Source organism: Vigna unguiculata, chromosome 7, assembly GCF_037176805.1.
Source record: "Vigna unguiculata cultivar grain cowpea cultivar isolate G323 ecotype 2 chromosome 7, ASM3717680v1, whole genome shotgun sequence".
Lineage (NCBI taxonomy): Eukaryota > Viridiplantae > Streptophyta > Magnoliopsida > Fabales > Fabaceae > Vigna > Vigna unguiculata.
The window spans coordinates 10,986,247-11,012,306 of NC_140798.1; the positions used below are offsets into that span (position 1 = coordinate 10,986,247).

The 26,060-nt window shown below is 34.6% G+C and overlaps 1 protein-coding gene across 6 annotated transcripts; it reads right to left on the reverse strand.

Annotated features, from left to right (window-relative positions):
• Positions 1–2,279: 2,279 nt before the first annotated feature.
• LOC114191497 (two-component response regulator-like APRR7) lies at positions 2,280–24,900 on the reverse strand. 6 transcript variants are annotated; one of them, XR_003605955.2, is made up of 10 exons: positions 24,605–24,900; positions 23,676–24,506; positions 17,924–18,085; positions 17,679–17,812; positions 17,209–17,370; positions 7,937–8,117; positions 6,802–7,144; positions 5,901–6,708; positions 3,278–3,382; positions 2,280–2,622 (listed from the first exon to the last, which is right to left on the reverse strand). XR_003605955.2 is itself a non-coding variant. In XM_085676237.1 (10 exons), the coding sequence occupies exons 3-10, from the start codon at positions 24,007–24,009 to the stop codon at positions 2,512–2,514; spliced, it is 2,235 nt and encodes a 744-aa protein (XP_085532363.1). In that variant the 5' UTR covers positions 24,010–24,105; positions 24,432–24,506; positions 24,605–24,899; the 3' UTR covers positions 2,280–2,511. The 6 variants fall into 6 exon arrangements, 5 of the variants coding, with proteins under 5 accessions (XP_085532363.1, XP_027936487.1, XP_027936486.1 ...); XM_085676237.1 differs by lacking the exon at positions 3,278–3,382 and having other exon boundaries at positions 23,676–24,105; positions 24,432–24,506; positions 24,605–24,899; XM_028080686.2 differs by lacking the exon at positions 3,278–3,382 and having other exon boundaries at positions 23,676–24,105; positions 24,395–24,506; positions 24,605–24,899.
• Between the last annotated feature and the right edge of the window lie 1,160 nt (positions 24,901–26,060).

Sequence of the window (26,060 nt, forward strand, 5' to 3'; positions counted from 1 at the left end):
ACAATAATCCCCTTATCAATGTGAGCAGATAAAGATACAGGTTTAGGGTTTTCCTTTGAAGGATGATGAGCCAATTGATGGCAAACCCCTAGCCAAGAGTCCAATCACTAGGAGCATAGGCAAACAAATTCAAGAGGAGTTATCATCATCTATGCAAGGTAAAGCTAAATTCATTTTCACTTGGGCCATCATGAAGCATTTCTAAACCTTGTATTAAGGGTCATGTACTGTAAGATTTCTTTTAGGCCTTGTATTAAAGGCCAAGTTGTGTAGGGTTTTTGAACAATCTTGCTTAAGTTGTAGTGAAATGTTTGCGCCTAGCTTAAGTCAATCTTGGGTGATTAGTTTCGTAACCTGCTTGGTGGAAGACGTCTCACACACATGATGCCACATGGCAAGTCCTTAGTATAGAGTTTTCTTACAAAGGTAGTACTCACGTGTCATTTCCTAGCGGAGAAACTTTTGCAAAAGTGGCTTTCCACATAAGAGTGGATAGTTTTCCTAAAAGTGAGAGGATTTAGGCCATTTTTCTGTGAACCAACCACTTGGCCAAGCAACCTTGCCTTGCACTATTTTCCATTACACCCTTATTTGAGCCTTATTGACCCATTGTCTTGAAAATTCTCAACTCATTAGAAGTTCAAGACCTAAAACCATGATCAACCCAACCTTAGATCTGTGAGGAACCTTAGAACTGTTTTAAGTCCTACTGAGAGCCAAACATTGTGTTCCTTTTCATTGATTTCCTGTTATCAATGATTAGCAATGATGGATATGCGAGTAAACTTCGTGTTCTTATCAAAGGATTAAAAGTGAAGAAAAGTGCAGATTTGCAGAATCATGGTGATATGCAATCTTGCATGTGAAGAAGAGATTTGCGAGTGTAAAATATGTTTTTACAATAACACCCTAGTTAAACAACGTGCAATATGTGTAATACAAACTAATTTAATAGGTTGATAACAGGTTCCATGGGTAGGGAACCGATTCCATGGAGATGAGAACTGATTTCATATTCCATTTGTATAAATAATTATGGGCCTCGGTAATAGATTCTATATGTATAAGTTGGGAATATATATATATATATATATATATATATATATATATATATATATATATATATATATATATATATATATATATTAATTTTAATTATAGGAATAAAATGGTAATTTTATATTTTATTTTATTAAAATATTTTTTTTATTTTATCACATCCATCAAATTTTTTACAAATTTTCATAAATTTTACTTTCAAATCTCTTCACTTTTATCCTCAAATACCTTAAAAGAAACAATTCAAATTTTACCTTCAAATCTATCCAAATTCATCCACTCACTCTCTTTAAATCCTTCGTCACAAAAGAATGCACCCTAGATGTGGGTGAAGAGGTGTTGAATCTGTTTTTACTATTTTAATGCATTGTGAGAATTTGCAAGGGTGGTATGAATGAGAAAATTTGAAAAATCTGAACAAAAAGAGAATGAAGAAAAAAAGTGGTCTACATTAAAATAGGGCTCAAAACCATATTATAGAGTTTTCTAAACCATAATATTATGGACAATCATTCCAACCATATTTTTAACAGCCTTTACTGTGAGTCACAATTTTTCCGGCAGCTGCCATAATTTGTGAGCCTTACTATAATCACTTTGATGAACCACAGTTTTGAACAGTAATCACTCTCCATACTGGGGAAGACTTTTTGATAGGAAACCTTTATTCTAGAATTGAGATTTCACAGCCAAAATGTCATAGAAGGTTAACAAAGTTTTCTTTTGATTCCTTAAATTCCTTTATTTTGTCGAATATTGGATTCTTATCTCCATAATTGCTCAAAGGATGCCTTCGACCTAAGTAGAAACAAAATATACCGGCGATGCCAATTTACATGTTTCTTCTTCTACATGGTCCTTTCCTATCAAACAGCAAACTCTTAACTTGGTTTGATTAACTGATTAATTTCAACGTTTCTATTTGTTGGGACCAGCATAATAGACCAGTATAATCCCAAATTAAATTTTAAAAGGCTTTCACAGATTTATGCTTGGCGTACCAAACCATAATTCACAGATTTCCAAGAGAATTCGCAGCGATATCCGACAATTGACTAAATTTTCTTTACCAACAAATCCTGGACTTCATATGTTAGAAAATGGACGGATATTAAGATTAATCAATCTAATTTTAAAGCACGTAAACAAATGCAATTATCTCTAACTCAACCAAGTAACTAGGATATGTTAACCAACACATTAATACTTCAAGAACAAGATCATCGAAAAAGTAATTGAAATTACATATTCGCTATAAGTTGTCCTGGCATCAATCAGCATGACAATCTCTCTCGCCACAAATTAATTCAGGTTCCAAATGAGTTGGAATAACCAGAGTCATTATACATTAACACAAAACAGAAAAATCCCCAAATTCCACATGAAGACTTCTCGACCTTTCCTCGCATATCGTCATCACTATGGCATTGTGGCTAATGCTCTGAATCAGAATCACCTCTCTGTCGTTGCCTCACTTGTCTTTTCGTTAGACGACTGTCGAACAAATTGTCCACGAAATCGAGGTCGTTGTTCAGCTAATTTCTTTCTGCTCTGATATCGAACCTGAATTAAAACCACATTGAGTCTCCACAAGACAAAATATCATCTAAATACTAGAAAGTCCTACTGTACTGGGTTTGACACATAAATAGCTTCTCTAAATAGGGACTTCTGGTTTTAAAAATTGTTTGTTTCTTTTTCATTTTCCTTTCACTAGTTACAAAAATGGTCTTATTTTCACTTTGTTTCTTACTTTCAAATGTAGTATATGAAATTACAAAAAAGAACAAAATAATTGCCTTCATTTCATGTACTAATCTTTCAAATAAGAAATAAATTGAACAAACTTACATGTTTGTTATTCCTAGAGTAAACAAGCGCTTTCTCAAAAACACAAATAGATAGTGGTTAATGTGAATATTCATGAAAAGTTTTATATTTAACAGAGTAACAAAACAAGAAAATCCAATATTAAACCATGGGTATCCTATCCAATGCATACTTTCTTTGAGATACAACAATAACATTGGTGGATTATCCTACCTCAATCCCTAAGAGATATCATGGCTCTAGATACCACTTTGTCTGATCCGTCAATCTACACTAATTATGTTAATGGGTATCTAACCATTGACAAATTAGATGACACTAATTATGAGACCTGGAAATCAGACATTAAACTTTGGCTTAAGAATCAGGGGTATGTTGATCATCTCACCCAGAATGTGTCTTCTATTGATGCTGATGAAGCTTCCCGTTGGTTGAAAATTGAAGCTCAATCATGCATCATTCTCAAATCCACTATTCACTCCTCTTTTAACAACTGTTTCATACATATGAAACATGTTTAGAAGTTTAGGAACAGGCAGAATTGTTATACACCAATGAAACTCAACGTCTTTATGTTGTAACATGATGTTTGCACTTACTTATACACTATGAAATTGCCTTATCTCTAGTCGATGTAGGATCTCCAATACATACCCCTCACGCCAAGACATATGCATCTCAAGCGTGGGAGTAAACATTAATGGGTGGTCCTATAATGGTCTGATAGTGGGTGGCATGATAGACCCACCAAACAACAAATCTCACTAGGATAAGCTCTAAACCATAACTCTGATACCATGTTAAGAAGTGAACTTTAAAACTAACTCAATCTTACAAAACCAACTTATAAGGTAAAGTCTAAACCTACTTATATACTATAAATTGACTTTATCTCTAGTCAACGTGCGACTTACAACACACCCCCTCACGCCGAGACATATACATCTCGAGCGTGGGACTAACAATATCTTAACAATATTATCTAACAGATAGATTGACTCGAGTCGTCAAGGAAGACGGATTCAACCAATGCCAATCAGATCACACTATGTTTGTCAAACACTCCATGGAAAGGAAGGTAGCCTTGTTCATTGTTTATGTTGATGAGGTAGTTATCACAAGAAAATATTATGATCAAATAAAGCATCTAAAGGGACTTTTGGCCAAGGAATTTGAAGTCAAGGACTTGGATTAGCTCAAATATTTCATAGGGATGGAAATTGCTCGGACAAAGAATCTTATTGATGTATCACAAAGGAAATACACACTTGAATTCCTTCAAGAAACCAACATGCTTGGGTGCAAGGCAGCCAATACTCCCACAGAACTGGAAAAGAGAGGTAAAGAAGAAAGTCCACCAGCTGATTAAGATAGATATCAAAGCCTAGTTAGGAAACTAATCTACCTAACTCACACTAGGCCTGATATGTTGTGAGCTTGGCTAGTTGCTGCTACACATCTAACCCAAATGAAGCCCACATGAAAACAGCAAACAGAATCCTCCAATACCTCAGGTACACCAGGTCAAGGGCTCTACTTCAAGAAGAACTCAAACAGAGGCACTGAAGTCTATACTGACTCGGATTGGGAAGGATGCCCCTGTGACAGGAAATCAAATACAGTCTACTGCTCTGTTGTTTGGGGAAACTTCTTGACTTCGAGAAGCAAGAAGTAGTTGGTGGTGGCAAGGAGTAGTGCAGCAGCAGAATTCAAAGCTAAGGCTTATCTGTTAAGGAATCTGGCTTAAGAGGATGCTGGATGAAATCAGAATTCCTATCAATTTGAGGATATTATGTGACAACAAAGCTGCTATAAGCATTGCAAAGATCCCAGTCCACCATGATATGACAAAGCATGTGAAGATTGACCATGGCATTATAAGTGTTGAACATGTTTCATCATTCAGACAAACACGTGAAAACATTAAATCCAATCTGTGTATGATAGAAATCTACCACCCATATTGGGGGAAGTGTTGGAAATCAGCACATATCAATCAGAGTCATTCAATTCTGATTTGCACAGCCCATAATAAAACTTAATGTAAATAAGATCAGTTTTATTACCTTAGGTAGAGCATTTACTGGGAGAATTATTTCTCTGTTTTCAGGAATAAATGTATTCTATTTATACCTTTTTTGTATGTTTCCCAAATCAGTAAATATACATCATATTTTCCTCATGCTTAGGGAAAACACAGGAGGATGTTAAATTATAATTGAAGGCGTCCTATATGCAGAAAAAAGGAGAAAAAGATTTGTATTTGGAGGGGTTGCAAGAAATTTCATGGCTTCAAAATGGGAAAAGGCCTCTAACATCATCAGCTGAGGTGACTTTACCCTTTGCCAAGAAGAAAACTGCAAATGTTTAGGGCAAGATTAGCTCAGTTTTCGAGCTCACACCAGCAAATTGAACGGAAATGGTTGTGGAATTGAATCTCGGTACTAAGATAAACTCATGCGGGATCGTACAAAACTGTGCAAAAGTACAAATTCATGTCCAAGTTAGCAAGTCACCTCCATACCCATTTTAGAGCATTGCAACGCCCTACCACTCCTCCAAATGTCGTTGGGTCACAGTTGAAGCGGCACATTTTGACCCCAATTTATGTTGGCCGCTAGATGTTTCACTCACAACAACATCTTGCTAGTTCTGGACATGACTGTCACTTGAAGGGAGTGCCGCTGTCTTCACATGTCACGGTACAGACAAGGTCAAGAATATTGTTTACAGCCAGAATGCTGGATGGAGAGAATAGAGATAGGAAAGACTATATCATCACCAGAAGGTTGGATATATTTGAGGGGTGGCATGGTGAGAAATAGTTAGGCAAGAGGGGTTTATTGTTGTATTCAATTTCTTTTGTTGCAATTTTTTTGAGAATTATGTTTACAGAGCTCAATCACTGGGAGAAGGAAGTATATATAGTCTACAACATATAATTTTAAGTTCCTACAACATCATAGCAATATATATTAAATCACTTACTTATGAACTCTATGGACTGTTACCTTTTTATGAAAGCACCTCTCCTTTCTTTCTTTTCTCTTTTGGCGAAATTTAGTCAAGGCTGCTTCCCTTTGAGAAGTCTTGTTTTGATCTACTCTGTTGGCACTTCTACTTCCACTAGCATCGCCACTGCCACTATTCCCAGGGAGTCCATTGTCGCTTTCCATGTTTGTTCCTCCAGCATTAACTGCTGTGCTGCCCCCATTTTGGCCATTGCTTCCATTGTTGCTGCCTGAAACACTTCTATTGTTACTGAGGTTTCCAACATTACCTTCTACTAGCACTTCTACCACATTTGATGAACCACAATGCGGAGTAGCAGCAGTAGCCAATTTCTTTGCAGATTCAGTATCATGATCAGATGGCAGCTGGTGCATGTCATCAGTACAGTTACCATTTTCATAATGGAGATGGAAGTCTGGAGCAGCAGAATCTCTATGTCTGTCTACTTTAGGTAGTGCCAGCATTCTTGCTGCTTTATCTTCAGTGTTATGTAAGATGACTTGTTGAGAGTTACAGACAAGGTTGTTTTTTATAGGCTGGAAAGCAGATGTTTGGTACAAACATTTGGTTGAAGCCACTGCTAGTTCACTTATAACTGCAGATTTAGCATAAGCATTATTAGTAGTGGAACCCATATCAATGTTATTGCTAGCACCATTTGAATTTTGGTTAGGAAGATTGCCGCTTGAATGAGATTGAATATCACGAGATGAATCTTTCTTTGTAACTTCTAAGCTATTATTATAGGGAGAATTACTTCCAACACATCCAGTGGGAGATTTCTTAGTGTTAGAGGCTGCATTGTACCTGTAGCAAAAGAGTTTAAACAGTTAAACAGTTATCCACCTTAAAATGAATTCAGAACAACAACAAAAAAACAGTAACATAGTATCATTATACCTTGAGAAAGCAGACTGATCAGAACGCCTTAAGACATTTCTGTCATCCTGAATTGTAATATCAGCATCTTTAACTCCTCTAAGCCTCTTTAAACTAAGGTCAAGAGATGGCAATTCTTCATCATTATTAGTACCTTTATTTTCAGTATCTGAGGGCTTCAGCCTTTTATTTAAGGCTTCAAATTCTCCACTATGCATCTGAGAATCAGAACTGCTAGTAATGGCTTCAGACAATGATAAACCTTTGCACCTTAGCTTGCTAGATTGATTTTCACAATTAAGGTCCAGTGGTTTAGAGGGGGCGGCATCAGGTGCATTGCTATGTTTAGAACCTGCAGTTTTGACTGGAACCCCATTGATATAGTTGACCACGAAGTCAATATCTCTATTGAGTCAACTTTCATCTCTTCCAGGGAAAAGAATTAAATACGATAAATCATCACAAAATAAAGGTACACGCATATACAAGCATGGGCAATACCAACATGAATGCATGAACAGCTGGCCACCCAGACTTAGGGAGTCAACTCTCACCCTCTCTTTCACATTGTCTAGGGAAAAGAGTTAAATAAAATAAATCTTCCCAAAAGAAATGTACATGCATATTACATAATCTGCAACAAGTACATGAATACATATATGAACAGCTGGACAACCGCACTTAGGGGAGAGATTACACATTAATGGAATGAGATCAGTAGGTATGAAATGTAATAAGAAAAAAAACTAACCTATACACCCTTATTTATTAGCCAAAGACAATCATATACCCATAATACAGGGTCTAAATCTTGAGTTTTTCTCATAGAGACTGGTTCCTAAATAAACGTCACCTACTGGGAATTTAACCTATGTTCTAAAGAATCATGTGTTACCAAAAAGAGTACCCCAAGGCAAACCCGAAAGCAAAGCAACATAATGAAAACAACGAAGAGAATATTAAATCCAATGCTAGGGAAGAAATTGTTCTTCTACAAATCCCTCAGCAAGATAGGAGATACAATTAATGCCATGAAAACATTCACTCAACAACACACTATAAAATTTCCATTACCGCCAAACACGTACAATTTGGTTGACTGTAATTGAGAAAGAGTTAATGCAGTGACATGAAGATGAAGACACTTTGGCCTTACCAAGTTGTTCCTTCTGTTCTGAACACTCCTTTGCACCGAGGGGAGCCACCTTGTTCCCACCGATTTCAGCATTCGAGTGAACAACTTGAGCACACGTACTGTCAGGGCACTCAGCTATTTGATCCCACTGAGAGACAGGTTTGGGACTATCAACCTCTACAGCACGTTTGGTCCATGAGCTCTGCATAAGAAGAAAACAAAGAACTTGTCAAGTAGCTTTTGGTTACAGGAATTAGAACATGACCTCCACTCGACAATACTGCCTCAGTTAGTCCCATCCAGTACGCAGACAATTTTCTGTGGTGTTTGCTGTTTAACTGTTTATTTCCCTAAGATATTAGAATTTGATGATGTTTTAATGAATGACAGGTTAAATTATGAAGGTTTCTAGCCCTTTACTTTTTCACAAACTCACAAGTGAAAACAGCATCTCATGCAAGTCTGATATAACACCGCAAGCATAATCATAGAAAAAAAAACTGAGACAAATGCAAAATTAGGTGTATTATACAATTATCAGAAAGTACCTAACGAGAGCACAATTCCTCCAGAGTTACAACTATATCAGAGGTTTCCCTCCTCTCTCCAAGTCACACAATGTCTTCCTACTATCCCACTCCCACCTCTTTCCCTATATTCACTCCTTTAACAGAATTCTCACTCCCCTGTTGCCAGACTGCTGCCAGACTGGCATTCTTTCTCTTAGACTATATAATGCACATAATGGGCCTAGTAACATAGTAGCAACTATATGAACCACTTCTTTTGCATTAAATTAGTGAAACACGATGTGCCACACTTCCTACTCAATCTAAAGAGATTTTTTAACAGCATTACAATTCGTATAATACAAAACCTTCACGTTAACATGTTCAAAGTAAACCATTTTTATATGACATACAAAAGATAAAAGAGACACGTAATTCCATGTTACCGAAACAGAATGGAATATCAATGTAATTAATCTCACAGCCATGTACATCAGAAAGGTAATTATTTCTCCTTAAATATAACTGATACACGTACTAAAATGTAACTGATACAAATACTCAAAAATGTCCTTGTTAGGAGTAGCTTTAGAGATATCTGTCAAGAAGTATGCCATGAATTTAGGCTTTATGTAGGGGAATTTATATTTATCTTTTTTTTTTTGTTTGTTTGGTTAGATTTGATTATGAATTTAATATTAGACGATTGTAACAAGAATAAAATCCCACAATTATACGGATTTATTCTCTTTAGAATTATTTCCTGTTTTATTTTTTTAATTTATATTTTTATCTCAGAACAAATATGGGTCAGCTGACCTAATAATTATGTGAGAGAAATAAAGAAATTCTTACCTTCTAAATTTGAGAATATCTATAAGAGATGTGCCAGCAAAAGTATCCAGAGTACCAAGAATAACATGAGACGGCTCTTGTATGAAAGGTACAAAAGATGACTCAAGTGATTCAAAAGACTCAACTTCAAAAGAACTCTCCCCATGAAGTTGAGGACATTCATAAAAAAATTTAGTTTCATCAAAAGTCACTCCATGGAGGTATAAAACTTTTAACTTAGAAGATGGTAACAACGACATTCCTTTATTTTAGATGCATATCCAACGAATATGCATTTGACAATTTTAGGATCTAACTTTCCACGGAACTAACTATGAATATGGACAAACACAAGACATCCAAACACCCGATTTTGAAGACTAGAGAGAAAAGGAATAGACGAAAAGGAAGAAATGAACTCGATAGGACGTAGACCATCTAGGACTCGAGAGGATAATATGTAAATAAGATTTGCAGCAGTGAGGACCGCCTCTCCCCAACAAGATTTAGGGACATTCAATTGGAAAAGAAGTGCCCAGAAGAAGATGCCTATTTTTTCTTTCAACAATGCCAAGTTGTGGTGTATCCACATAAGTAAATTCATATGAACAACACCATTTTTAAAAGAAAATTTAGACATGCCATGATTTACATATTCCCTCCCATTATCAGAACGTAAACGTTTAATTGACTTCCCAAATTGTGTTTTTACCACATGGAAGAATTTCACAAATAAAGTAAAAACTTCAAATTTTTGTTTCATGAAAAATCTATGTAACGCGGGTACTATCATCAATAAACGAGAGAAACCATTTTGCTGTAGATATACTATAGTTTGATGCAGGTCGCAAACGTTAGAATAAATCAAAACAAAAGGATGGGCAATCTTTATATTACGAGGATGATGTGGCACAATGGTGTTTTGCCAGTTGACATAAATCACATTTAAATGACTCTGGAAAATAAGGAAGGAAACATGGACTTTATAACAAAAAAAGTGGGATGTACTAGACATCAGTGGATATGCCAAATTTAAGAGGACTCAAAAGTAGTGCAAGATTGGAGACAAGAGGTACTTGTTTGTTTACCGATACTATCTTTATTTCCCAAGTTATTAAAACAATACAACCCTCCTTATTCTTTAACAGTTCCAATCGTCCTTCCCGTGGGAAGAATCTGAAAAACACAATGACTGGGAAAGAAGTTTACAGAACACTTTAGGTCATGGGTGAGTTTTTGAACAGAAATAAGTTTACTAGAAAATTTTGGAATATAAAGAACATCTTTAAGGTTTAGCCATGGCAAAAGAGAAACATTACCACATTTAGATATTGGTATACAAGTCCCATTGGCAACAGTAATGCGGTTACCGAAAAGAGAAATATATGATGTTAAAAGAGATGAATGAGGGGTCATATGGCCTGTGGCACAAGAGTCAAGAACCCAAGAGTTCTTACATAAAGTTTTAGAAAAATTAAAAGAGGAATTGAAGTTTTTACCAGTCATGGCTAGAGAGCAAGTACCAGAAAGTGACTTACGAATAGACTCCATGACAAATTTCAAACGTTCAATTTCAGCACTTAATGTATCTTTGAAGTTAGAAAATCAACATTGCTTAGTGGGTTTGTCTTGCTTAAATAAATATTAGGGTCACACTTTGCGATTTTGTTGCAACAACCACAGTTGTGATGGTCACTTTGCCAATATCTAATGCCATATTTGACTCAAATATGGTCACATTGCTAATGTATGCAATTTCCATGCTAATCCATCTTTTTAACCATATGAATCCTTGGTCCTCTATGATCCGACCACCACCAATCAACCTTTGCACCTTCCTCCCACATCCATTTCTCCTTCATATTTGGTCACTCCTACTCCTGTCACTACCCCTCCATCGTCTACCTCCATTTTTCCCTGTGCCATGTTCGCTTCTTCCTCCATTCTTGAGAACATCATTTATCGGATCCCTGATTATAGAGCCTCTTTTCATGCTACTAGTGACTCTAGAAATATTCAACAAGTTAAAAAATTCTGATCATGCTACTGGGTGAGTCTCAAAATATTTAGTAGTTTAAACATTTCAATGGCCCTGATCATGTTAATGTTGGCAATGGAGAAGGTTTGAATGTTCTTGCATCTGGTTCCACTTCTCTGTTATCCTACCCACTCATCTTTTATTTTTAATCTTCATCATTTACTACTTGTTCCATCTATCACCAAAAATCTCCTTAGTGTTCATCAATTTGCTTTTGATAATGGTGTTAATTTGAACTTTTTCCTCATTATTGTACTGCCAAACCACAGGCCAACCGTGGAATCCTTCTAGAAGGTGTTGTTGGCATTGATGGCTCATATTCCTTCCCAATCTTCAGATTCACAACTATTTCACTCCTCTCTCGTCTAGTACTTCCACCGCTTTGTCCATCACCACCCCTATTGCTGCTAGGTCTTCCACAATTGCTCCATCTCCCTCGAAGTCTCTCAATTTATGGCATTCTAGATTAGGCCATCCTAATGTCAATGTATTAAAACTTGTATTGATTGAATGTAATGTTCCTTTTCAAAATAAAAATCTAGCTTTCTATTCATCTTGTGGTGTTGGCAAGTATCATTGTTTACCTTCTTCCACTTGAAAATCTTGGCAAAACTCCTTCATCCCTTCAATTAATGATGCTAGAATATCTCCATTGAAGGAACACTTGTGTAAACACTTTCAAACCAAGGATCTTGGGAGCCCTAAATACTTCTTGGGTATTGAAATCTTAGTTAAAAGGTGTTGTAATCTCTTAAAGTATGCTCCAAACAATAGTTCCATGGACCTAAATCAAAAGCTAATGACAGAAGAAGGTGCATCGTTCTATGATCAAAAAAGATATAGGAGACTAGTTGGAAAACAGAATTATCTTACAATTACTAGACTTAATTTGTCTATTGCAATTGGTTGTCGTTCAATTCATGCAGCCTCCGTGTATTGGCCTTAAGAATGTTATCATTTGTATTCTAAGGCACCTCAAAAGAGCTCCAAGACAAGGTTTGCTATATGAAGATAAAGGAAAACACCCAAATCTCTGGGTACTGTGATGCAGATTGGGCAGGATCCCTTACTAACAGACGCTCTACTATAAAATATTGTGTTTTTCTTGGAGGAAATATTATTCCCTAGAAAAGTAAGAAACAGAATGTAGTGCTTCGATCAGCTGCTAAAGCTGAATATAGGACAATGGTGTCTCTTACTTGTGAACTTGCATAGGTGAAACAACTCCTTCAAGAACTTAACTTCTGTGAAATCAAAACCATGAAGATGTATTGTGATAACTAATTTGATCTCCATTGCTTCCAATCCAGTTTTCCATGAGAGAACTAAACAAATAGAAATTGACTATCATTTTATTCATGTAAAATTGTTCTCAAAAGAAATTTGTACCGAGTTTATGGATCAAATGATCAACATGTAGATGTGTTACCAAGTCCTAAAGGGGACCATGGGTTGAGTTTATCTGTTTCAATCTTGGTAAATTCAATTTGTGTGAGAGAGAGTATTAGAATAGTATTAAAATTGGGTAGAAAGTAGCTTTGTTGGAAACTATACCTGTGAGTTGTACCTAGGTTTGTAGTTCAACCTTTTGATCTTTCGTCTTCTCATTCTATCAGATTTCTATCATTATAAATATGAGATCATAAAAGTGGTATTTCAAGCCCTCGTAAATATATTGTCTTATTAATCTTAAGGTATATAAAATATGTAAGTTGAGTTGAAATCAATTAACCCGGTACCGAACCCAATTTTGATAGGGTTAGCCACAATAAATCTGCTGAAATGTAGTTGGGTTGAGTTGCTCTTAACTTACAGTAAAATAATTACTTTTGCTAGTGTATTTCTCGTTGGTTTTCTTAACAATGTCGCAACATATGAAAAGTAGGTGAGGGGCAGAGGCATTTAATGGATGAGAGCACAAAATTGCCATTTGGGCTAGTTTAGTATTCATATCCTTGAAAGAGTTTAGTAAGCAATAATTATGGAATTACATTTCTTGATATAAAAAAACAACACATTAATATTTAAAGGAAATATGAAATCCTAATAAAAGGAATTAAATCTCCTAAAATAAAGAAAATAAATCTTTAGACATAGAGACTATAAATCAAGACCAAATCTACCAAATAAAATGCTAATCTCAATCTCTTAATTTTAGGGGTTTCTTACAAACAAATCTATATTTATTATTCAATCAATCAATAATTAGTGTACAATAAATGTGCAATAGTTACACCCATATTTCAGCACTCCCTCTCAAGTTGAGGAATATATATCCTCCATTCCCAATTTCATTACAAGATTATAGAAGTCTGTATTAAGTCCTTTTGTCAGCACATCAGCCACATATTGCTTATTAGATAGAATGTACAGCAAGCATACTAAACCTTCTTCTAATTTTTCCTTCATGAAGTGTCTATCTATTTCCATATGTTTTGTTCTATCATGTTGAACGGGATTACATGTAATGTCTATTGTTGACTTATTATACCAATAGAGCTTCATGGGTCCCTCCATATTAATCTTCAAGTCATCTAAAGATAATTTTTAGTCATAATAACTCACGTAGCACCCTGTGCAATGAACCTGAATTTTTATTCAGCACAGATCTTGACACCACATTATGTTTTTTACTCCTCCATGTCACTAAGTTCCTACCTAGGAAAGTTCAATATCCAGTTTTTGAACTTCTATCAACAAACACCTACATAATTTGCATCAATGTAGGCTTCAAGACTTAGTTGTTCCATTTCTTTTGAACAGTATTCCCTTTCCAAGGCTTCCCTTCAAGTAATGTAGAATTCTATAAGCAGCTTGAAGATGAGATTGCTTTGGTTCATGCATAAACTAACTAATGTCACTTACTGAATGAGCAATGGTTGGCCATGTAAGCCAGATATATATATTTTCTAACCAATCTCTGATACATCCTTTTGTCTACTGATGATTCCTCTTCAGTCATACATAACTTGTAATTAAGACCCATTGGAGTTGAAAGTGATCTCCACCCAATTTTCCTAGTTTCTACCAGCAAATCGGTATATATTTTTGCTGAGATATGACAATTCACGAGTTACAGTAGGCTATTTCAATCCCTAAAACATACTTTAATCCTCCTAGCGCTTTTAGTTCAAATTCCTGAACTAGTCTCTGTTTCAATTCTTCTTTCTTTTTTTCATTATTTCCAATCCCTGTAATATCATCTACATAAACTTGATGTATTGTTACCCCCTCTTTTCTTAAATGTTTAGCAAACAAAGTGTGATCTCCTTTGACTTTGTAACGAAATCCTTTCATAGCTTTTGTATATCTTCCAAACCAAGCTCTAGGAGATTGTATCAGTTCATAAATAGCCTTCTGTGGTATGCAAATTTTTTTTGTCTCCTTCAAACCCAAGTACAATATTTATGTAAAAGTTTCCAATCAAAGTGGGCAACTAATGACAACAGAACCCTTACTGTATTCATTATAGCAACGGGTGCATAAGTCTCCTTATAGTCTATTTCATAAGTTGGAGTGAATCTCTTGGTGACTAGAGCTGTCAAAATGGGTTGGAACCCGCGAGCCAACCTGGCCCACCACGGGTTCAGGCTGGGTTGGGTTGAAAAATTTTTACAAATTTCAATACGAGTTGATTTTTTACCCGGCCCACCTAAAACTCGACTCACTCGGGTAGAACCCATGGTGAGTCGGGTTGGCTCACCAACCCGCAAATAAAGGGTCACACAAATGTTTGTTGTTAAGTTGGGTTTTGCATTTGGGTAAAGTTAGGTTGTTTTTTTAGCCAACACATACATAATTTGTATTTTTGAGATTTTGTTTTGTATTTGAATTGTATTAAAGTTCACTTAGATTTTAATTAGAATTATAATTTAATTTTGACTGAAAAAAAAAATTAAAAAAATAGTATTTTTTTTAATTAAGTGGGTCCGTGAGCCAACCCATTTAACCCACCAACTCGTGGTGGGCCGAGCCGAGTCAGGCCAGGTTACCCATTTTGACAGGGTGGCCCACCTCTTTTTGTATCAGCCTTATATTTTAGTGTGAATATCTGTTTCCAGTCAACAATATTCTTTTCTTTGGATTTGTCAACAATTTTCCTGAGTACTATTCTTTTTCAATGCATCCATCTCCACTATTCTTTCTATAAGGAAGAATTATTTAATTGCTGTGTCTAACGTAGACCACACAATATGCATTTATACTAATTTACAAAATCAAATACCACAATTTTTGAATAATAATTAGGGATAATGGTTCTAATTTCCTACAATCTATATCAACAAATGATTAACAAATTTGTAACAGCTATAATTATTTCATTTTAACACTCCCCTCGAGTTGGAGTATATAAGTCATGTGCACCAAATTTGTTACAAACATACTTAACCCAAGGGCCTCTATGCAACTTGGTGAACACATCTGCCAACTAGTCACTAGTATTGACAAAATTTTTATTTCTCTAGAGAGCACCTTTTCTCTCATAAGGTGACAATCAATCTCTATGTTTAGTTCTCTCATGGAAGACCGGGTTGATGCAATGTGAAGTGCAACTTCATCGTCACAAAATGGCTTCATTTCATAGATCCAATGTGAAATGACAATCAATCTCGATGTTCAGATCTCTCATGGACAACCGTTTGAAAATGTGAAGTGCAACTTGATAGTCACAAAATAGCTTCATTTTATAGATGTTCCCAATTTTTAGTTGTAGATGTCTAACATAGGTAAGCTCACAAGTGGTTATTGTAATAGCACAATATTCTGCTTTTGCATTGGATCTAGCGACTGTTTTTCTTTTTTCTTATCCATGAGATCAGATTTCCTCTAGTAAGAGCACAATAATCAGAAGAGGATCTTTTGTCTACCGGTGACTTGCCCAATCCGCAACAAAGTAAAGTGACCTTAGTATTTCCTTTGTCTTCATACAGTAATCCTTGTCTCAAAGCATTTTTTATGTATTGAAAAATACGTGTCACAACATCTCAATGGCTATTATAAGGGAAATTTAGAGATTGATTTACCACACTAATTGCAAAAGTGATATCAGAGCTCGTGACGGTGAGATAATTGAGCCTACCTACTATGCCTTAATATCTTTTCAGGTCTTTTAATGGCTCCTTTTAACCCAGAAAAAGCTTGATATTGAGATCCATAGGAATACCACAAGGACAGCAATTAAGCATACTAGTTTTAGTGAGAATTTCCGGTGCATACTTACGTTGATAAACAATGGCAAAAAATGATTGGGCAACTTCAATGCCTAAGAAAAGTTTGAGGGAACCTAAATTTTTGGTATAAATCTGCTGCAGAAGGAGCTCTAATGCCTTAGTTCACTAGTCTTGGGAAAGACTAGAATCTTCTTTTGCTGATTTTAAATAAGACATCATGGAGTTGTAAATCAGCAACTGGCTGTGTAATGAGTGATTTTACAAAGAGAAAACAGCAATAAGGATTGTTAAGATGAAATTGCAGCAATTAAGGCTGCATCCTCTTGAAGATAAAATGGCAATGAAGACCGCAAGGGGTAAAAAAGAGACTGGGGAAAAACCCTAACTTTGATTCTATGTGAAAAAATATATAGGCAGTAAGCAATAATCATGGGATACTTTTCCTTATATGAAAAAAAAAAAAACAATACATTGGTATTTCAAGGAAAAATTAAATCCTAATAAAAGGAAATAAATCTCTGAGAAATAAAACTCTTAATCCCAATCCCTTAATTTTAGGGATCTTTTACAAACAAATCTATATTTATTATTCTATCAATCTATATATCTATATTGTTTAATATTTACACTCATATTTCAACAAGTATGAATTGACAAATAAAAATAAAAAACATCCGTGAAATCTAATTTTACCCTTAAGATCCATGCATGCATGATTTTCAAAAAATACAGAATTTATACCTGAGTGCCACTACCATTGTCACTTCCATCCCCATTATTCAGGCCTACACTTCCATTATCATCTTCATCATTGCTACCAGAATTATTATCAGACTTCTCAAGACTCTTTGATTTTACAGACTTCTGCGTATGCGTTCCACTTTCACTGCCACTCCCACTAGACTGCAATGCTCATAATTGACAAAGTAAACAAAGGCCCACATCATATGAAATAGACAATTTTAAGCATGAAATAAAGTATCACAAATCTGCCACTGACATTGAGCAAAAATCAATGGACATTTATTTAATAATAACAATAGTAGTAAGAATCAGTAACTCTAGCATTTACATCAATCCTACTATAGTATTTTGAGCTCATAGATTTAGCAAAGGCAACAGACTGCTTATATCCTCATACATATTCATGCCATAAAAGAAAAGGAAATAGAAAATATAACGTAAGGAAAGAAAAATTCAAATCAGCTTACACTGTGACATCTTCTCCAAACGTGCTGCCACAGGTTTTTGAGCTCATTCTTCCGAATGGGTTTGACTAGAAAGTCAACGGCACCCTTTGACAAACACTTAAAGACTAAACCCATAGAATCAAGAGATGACATCACTGCAGACCAATTTCATTAGAAGCCATAGAAAAGAGTAGCTCTTTTACAGCATGTGATGAGAAAAAGAAATGCTTCAAACCAAACATATACAAGCACTTGGAAAAACTTACTAACTACTGGAATATTTTTCCGAGTTTTGTGGCCCATAATCTTGTATAGAAGACCAATGCCTGATAAACCAGGCATTGCCACTTCAGTTAAAATGAGATCAATATGATTGGTTAAATCCTCCAATATCTTCCAAGCTTGCAATCCGTTAGCTGCTTCAATAACTGGAAAAAAAAAAACACCAAAAACACATTAAGCTCTCATGTAACAGTATTATACTCATCACATAGAATTATATTACAAATTATTAGATATATTCACAGTCAATCGATACCTAAGAGCTTGCTTTACAATAATTAAACATAACAACAGAAACTAAACTCTTACAGAACTAAAGTCATGCAGGCTTTACAAGCTTGCTTGACCTATATTGTAAAAGAGTCTAACAGAGCACCTCAATATTTAGGGGCAACCAGGTCCTTTCCCTGTAGCTGTTTCTACTTTTCCATGAATAAAATTATCCCCCATTTCCATACTGGATGTCAAAATCACAAGTAAGCCCGCTAACGCATAGGATTGGGAATCAGTGAATCACATGTTGGGACCATAGTTGTATAATGGAATAATTCTGTCGTGACAACAGATTGCTTTTATGGCATATACTTACAGGAACTAGGATATAAATTTCAATATAATTCTATACTGGTTTACATATGCAGGGTCCATATAAAAGATTAGTATTGAGAATAATGTGATCCAATTTACTGTATAAAACTGTTTGCTATCATTATTTTTATAGGTTATCATAAATTGGATGCATTGTGTTCTTTTATTTGTTAGAAATTGTAGTGGAGATGAGTGTTCCCGACCTTCTAATTCTGGTCCAGCCAAGGAACAAGATGACGATGCTAAGCGTCTATGGAAATATGTTACAAAGATAAGAACTGCACGTGGTTCTGGTGGTAGAAATTAAGAAATTAAATGCAAATTTTGTGATTTTACATTCAACAGATCTTACATTAGAGTGAGGGAACACTTGTTGAAAATTGAGAACAATTCAAGAAGTTGGACAATGAGGCTACATTGAAGAAGTCAAAAACAAAATTTGTCTCCTTACCCCAGTATCCTCAACAATGGATACAAACAATGGCAGTGTTCATCCGAAAAGGAGAAAAACTATAGATATTGAGTTTAATATGCAGAGTAGAAAGCAACTTGCTTATGAAATTGGTAGAATCATTTAATCTGCAAGATTGTCATTTCATCTAGCATGAAATCCTTGATATAGGAAAGTATTTTCTTATGCAACCAACCTCCTAGTTATAATAAATTAAGGGCAATATTACTTGAAAAAAGATAGAACTCATGTAGAGAAGTTGTTACAACAACCAATTAAAAAATTCATGGAGCCTCTTCAATAAATGATTTGATTATATTAAATACGAGGATATAATATGATTTGATAGGAAAATATCTTACAAAATATTTCTCACTATTAAATATTGATTTTGTTGCCTATTATTGTATCTCTTCATTATAAATAAGAGAAGATATATGTATATACACATGAATTCATTATAAATAAGAGTACATATGTATATACACATGAATACATTATATTACTTCTCAATTTCTCTCTTCTCAACATGCTACTAGAGTAGTAACATCCTCTATGACCTATTTTGTCACTAATCTTTCAAAAATTGTATCCAGAGCCTCTTGAAAATTGTGTTTGCCTAGTGAACCCATTGTCTTTAAAAGATTTTTTTTAAGGAACCCTTCTATCCTATTAAAAGGTTTGTTCATTGATGCTAATCACCAAAATATGATATGATTTTAAAAGGAATATCTTACCAAAATATCTCTCAATGATGGAGATCCTACATCATCATATAGAGATATAATCAAATTATAATATGTAAGTAATTGCAATCCTTACCAAAAAACCACAATTTTGTAAGATTAAATTAGGCTTAAAATATACTTTTTAAGATGGAATCAGAGTCTATCCTGTCTATCCTACCGTTTATCATGTCACCCGCAATCAAACCTCCCACACATATCTACTCTCATGCTTGAGACATTCAATTCTTATTGTGAGAGGATGTTCTAGAGATATCACATCAACTACATATACAACCAAATTAAGGTATATAAATAAGTGCAAACCTTACCTTAAAAACTGATGTTGTAAAATTGAGTTAAACTTTTAAAATTTATTTTTTAAAACCATTATTAGATATTATTTTGCTTGCTACTATTTTATTTCTTCTTTATAAATAAGAATACTTCTATGTGTACCCAATACACATAACTCATTATATTCCTTCCCAATTTCTCTCTTATCAAAATGGTAGCAAAGTGGCACCATACGATACAACCAATTTTATCACTAATCTTTTCAACATAACCAAAAGGGTGTGAACATTGTTACTCATGGACAAACTGATCCACAAAGAAGATCTCTAATTAGCTTCGTGATTGTCACATTGTGTGGACCTAACAACAAAGTAGTTACAAATCCAGCTTAGAAAGTGAAGTTAGGCCTAACTCAACCTTACAAAATCAACTAATAAGATGAGGCTTACAATCACTTATATATTATAATTCAATCATATCTCTAGTCGATGTAGGATCTCCATCACACCCCCTCATGTCAAGGACAAGATATCTCAAGCATGAAAGTAGAAATTTGTGGCCTGTCAAATAGTATGTGGCACAATAGGCCAACAAACCTGCTAGGATTGCTTGAGATTAAAAATATGAGAAAAAGAGCATAAGAGGTTATTGATCTTTGTTATTCCCAGAAGAAAATTTCACCAGGAACATCTAGCTATCAGCTCATAGGTACAACATATAGCAGTCTTCCAATACAGTTGTTAACTACCTACATTAAATACATATTCTAGCAACAACTTATTTAATACATATTCTAACGGGATTAAACCCACACTTTCTTATATGCATCTTAAAAGTGAACTTTAAGTCTATCTAAATCTCACAATACCAACTTGTAAGGTGAGTTTGCATCTATGTCTATACTATATTTTGACCATATCCCTAGTCAATGTGGCAAATCAAACACTGACCAATTTGTTAAGACTCTTATAAGTACCTAAGTTTGTACTAGTAACACACTTTTCTGTAATCTCTCTTTTTACTAATGCGAATTCATAACTCAACAGTTTGAGATTTTGACTTTGATAGAGTCCTATGTTAAGAAATACTACACTGCTTAATTTCCTCATGGACCGAAAATATGAATAGCTTATTAGAACAATTGTCCTATCGATTAAATAACTTCAATGCCTAGGACATATCAAAATTTACCAAGGATTTTAGCTTGGAATTAACATGAGAGGAATTGTGATAGAACAAATATATGGTAAAACACGTGAAACTCTTCTTTTATTGAATACAAACTATTATCCTGCCAATGTGACAGGGACAATAGCTAAACACCCCTCTAGGAACGATTACAAGAGATGCCAAGGTAGAACTCCGAGAGACCTCTCTCTCAGCCCTTCCTACAATTCTTCTCACATACTGACTAACTCCCCCACTAAACCCCCTAACAGACTTAAATAAGTCTGCTACAGTTGTACCTTCTAACAGACTCAATTGTCTGTTTTCTTCCTTCTTTTGTATACAACGCCCAATCTATCAATTTTTTCGGGTGGAGAATATCATGTTCATGCATGTTATGACAATATCATCCACATAAACAATGACATAAATGCATCCTTGAGGCAAATGACACTAGAAAGCACAATGGTTAGCTGAAATGCAAATCATACCAAAATGCTAAAAAATAGTACATAAGGAGTTAAACCAAATTTGAAGGGATTGTTCAGTCCATATAGGGGCCTATGAAGCTAACAAATCATAGAAGAGGACTCCCACAAAGCAATTAAAGGCATATTTATATCAAGTTGAAACAAGGAAGAACAAAGAATGACGACCATATAATAGGAGTCTAACAAAAGCCATTTGGCCACAAGAGAGAAAGCATTAGTGTAGTCCTACAACGTATTGGGTGCAACCTTTCGTCACCAAGTTTGCCTTGAAACAATCTTTAGTTCCACCAAAGTCAACTCTACATGTGTTAAACCATGGAACCAAATGACAAAATTGACAAGAAGCAAAGGAACCAACTCTTTTGCTTACGGTGCACATATCTCGGCAATCATTGCATACCTCCAATCAAAGTGAGATAATATTTCACATGAAAAGTTAGAGACAGACAAAAGACACACAACAGAGAAAAGTATAATGAAAGAGTAGGATGGTGATAAATAAATGTAACATAGTGACATTCACTCTATTACTATATAATGATGATTGATGTATGAATTTTGAGGTTTCGTTTTTGTTTTTCAAAATTGTATTTACAAAAACATTAATATTAGTATATTAAAAATATTAGAACAGTGTTCACCCCACAACCCCACTTTTAGGGTCAGCTACTCTAGTATGCTATCCATGATTTACAAACAAAATAATGTTCAATGGTTATGAAGGTCATTAAGTCATGGAAAATTGTGCACAAGTGTTGAGTATTGTTGAAGGTTCCACATTAACTAGAGATATGGCCTAATTAGTATATAAATAGTTGCAAAACCTTATCTTAAAAGTCAGTTTTATGACATTAAGTCATGCCTAGAACTCACTTCTTAAGATAGTATCACATCTTATTCTAGCAATGTTTGTTAGACCTATAGTGTCACCCACAATTTGGTTCACAATCAAACCATTTACAAATATCTATCTCACACTTAAGATGTCCCATCGTCGGCATAAGAGTGTGTTGAAAATCCCATGTTGACTAGAAATATACCCAAATTTAGTATATAAACAAGTACTAATTTCACCTCACAAATTGATTTTGTAAGATCAAGTTAGGCCTAAATCCACTTTCTAAAGTGGTATCAAAGTTTGGTTCATCTTAGTGACCGACTTAATCGAATACGATCTGGAATGAGTGCAAATCCTAAGTTTGTAGATCTCTTGTATCGAAAGTTTTTCTAATAAAAGTTTCATACAAGTGTGTCTCATTATGATAAACAGCAATACAAGTAAGAGTCACCATTAAGGTACTCGTGATTAAGAAATGCTCTCTGGAAATAGAGTGTACCGATGTGGAAGGACTTAAACATAAGGGAAAATTGTTGGAGTTCAAATATGAATTGAAGACTTGCATTGTGTAGAAATGGGAAAGTTGTGTAACACATTAATGAGAAAGACACACATTATATCACCCTAAGATTTTAGGTTGAAGGTAGAGTCAAGTTCTATTGTATTGTTGACTAAGGACTCATTGCATTGGTGAAGATCTCTCCATTGTGTATCCCATCATAGTTGTCTAACAACTGGTATTTGAACTTATCCTAACAAAATTTGGTGAGTCTATCATGCCATGCACTATTAAATCACTCACAAATATTTAGTCTAGCATGAGATGCTATGTTCTTAGCGTAGGACTGTGTATTGAAGATCTCACATTAACTAGAGATATAATCAAATTATAAATATAAATGGTACAAATCTCACTTTAAAAGTTTATTTTGAATGGGTCATTAAGCAATTTTCAGATATTATTAAAAGTTAAACATTTACACACATGAACAATCATCATTTCAGCATGACAAAGGTAATAATAGGGTCTACTATTTTTAGGACGCACCGTACAGCTAATAAACATACAAAAGGAGATAAGCAACATAAAATTATACAAATCAAACAGCACTTATTAAAAGGTCGGTGTTCAGACCTAACTAAATTATTAAAGGATTTGATTATAAACAGATAACTAACCTTCATAACTACAATTGCGAAGCAGTGCAGTGACAACATGACGAGTAGAGTCATCAATCTCCACAAGCAAAACCTTAAGGGATCTAATATGCAAAAATCTCTCCCAACAAATTATTGCCCCTTGAGGCTGTGGAATATGCTGCGGAGCAGAGGACTCCACAGTCCCCTCCTGTCCAGCCTTAACTCCTTCAGCTAATCCATTACATTTCACTTCATCACCCTCGCATAACTCATGTTCCCCGCCAGCAATCTTCTTCCCATCTCGTAAGCGCTGACTCAGTTCTTTCAGATCTTTGCTGTCGCCATCGACACTCATCTGGACAACCCTTGTCATCCAGAATGCCCAAATTTACAGTGAATATAACCCGTCCTCATCCAAAGAAAAACAGCACACATTCAACAATCTCCACGAACCCCAACCCAAATGCAACTGCAAATCACTAGATATGCAATTAAAAAATATATATATACAACGAATAAAGAAAGACTAACAAATGCCTTGACCAAATATCCACAGCGCTCTCAAACAAAACCCTTTCTACAATAATTCTCACTTTCTAAAACCATTCACTTCAAATCCAACACACAAAACTATTCAAAACCAACCATGGATCTAGACCAAACACCAACCCTTGCAAGAAGTGATTCAATTTTTCTTTGTAAGTATCTTCCAAACCCTAACTAAGCTGAAGAACTTACTGAGGTCTTCCGTAACTTACTGAAAATTCAAAACCTCAGAGCAGTAACTGTACATACACAAGATCGTTGCTCAAACATGAACATCCAGAACCAGAAACGACGCATCGTATTCTTCGTGCTAAATCGCTGACACTGTCAAAAACGAATAGATTTGAAAATAGAAGAAGAAGAAGAAAAAAAAAGATATCCTCGTTCCAAATCAAAAATTTCAAAAATAAAACGAGGATTACCAGGTGAGAAACTTCACTAATCGCCATTATGGAGTCATTACAGAAAAGATTGGAATTACGTCATTACGTCATAATAATTACAATAATAATAATAAAAAGAAACCGCTGTTAAACCTTAAAGCGAAATTAGGATAAACAATTTATCAAAAAAAATTGTCGAAAGGGGAAAAAAATCTTTAAGGTGGCTCGTGTTCTGTTGTGAAGATGAAAGGAGATTGACCAATCTGAAAGCACGGTGGAGAAGCAGATAACGCCGACGTTAAGTTTAGAGGAGAAGGAAAAGAAAGATATTGGGTGGGTTGGAAGCGCGATGACCGCGGTTGGTGACGTGGACGAAGTGAAGGTGTGGAATGTTCGCGAACTGCCACGTGGCCAAGATATTTCCAAGTCCGCATGTTTTTGGGGACGCTACTCTGCTGACGTGGATCAAATCAAAAGCCGGGTGCTCGAGAACGAGCAAGGCGATGGAGAAGATCTTCAAGATTTGAAAAGGACACGTGGCATAATCTCCTTTCACAGGATTCTGGCTTTTCGTGCAAAAGTCACGACTTCACGGAGTTTGAGTCAACGTAAAATGACGGTAATGACCTTATAGATTTTGTACATAAATTAGGAATTTAGTTAAATTTCGATTTCTATCATTGATTAAGTACTCAATATAAAAAAATTACTTTCAGCTCATTAATCTACCTACTCTAAAGAAGTTATCGCATATTAATGTTATTTAAACGAATTATATTTTTAATATATTTTAAATTCAAACTTTATAGATTAATAAACATCAATAAAAAATATTTTTTTATGTAAAGATTATTAATAAAGTTAAATATATTTGGATACATTATATCTATTTGTAATAAAGAACTGAAATATTTATAATTTAATTTGTCATGATTGAGATGACATCATTCCTATTCTATAATTGCAACTTGATTATCGCATTAACAGATTTCAAGTTGTCGTGTCATTGTTTCATTATACTTCGAATTATCAACATCAAATACTTTTTTATTCATATTATTCTAATGAAATACTTATTAATTTTGCTTTACAATTAATTTTTAGAAAAAAATAAACTATATTTCTCTCCCAAACGTTATATTTTCCGAATGATATAATTTAAATATAAAACTATTACTTATAAAATATATCACAATGTGTTGGTATTAATATTAAGATTTATAAAAAAATACTCCTTATTGATAAAAGTATAAAATTTAACAAATTATTAATCAAATTTAATCTACTGGGTTAAAGTACAGGTTCTTTGTAGTTTCCATTTTGAAAAAAAAAAAACTCGTTATTTTTGTTTTTTAAAGGATTATCATTTAGTTAACGACGAGAGAAATTCATATTCAATCATTGTAGAACACTTGATTGTATAGACACCCGTATTTTCGTTTGTAGATTACAGTAAATAAATATTTTTATAGACTTATTGATAATAAATACATAT

Excerpts from the sequence above, each read along its gene's own strand:
- LOC114191497 (XM_085676237.1), bottom strand. The coding sequence starts at position 24,009 with ATGACAAGGGTTGTCCAGATGAGTGTCGATGGCGACAGCAAAGATCTG. Across the intron at positions 17,813-17,923 it reads GAAAAATATTCCAGTAGTTA|TGATGTCATCTCTTGATTCT; the intron begins GTAAGTTTTTCC and ends ATTGGTCTGCAG. Across the intron at positions 17,371-17,678 it reads TTTGGAGAAGATGTCACAGT|TCTAGTGGGAGTGGCAGTGA; the intron begins GTAAGCTGATTT and ends TGAGCATTGCAG.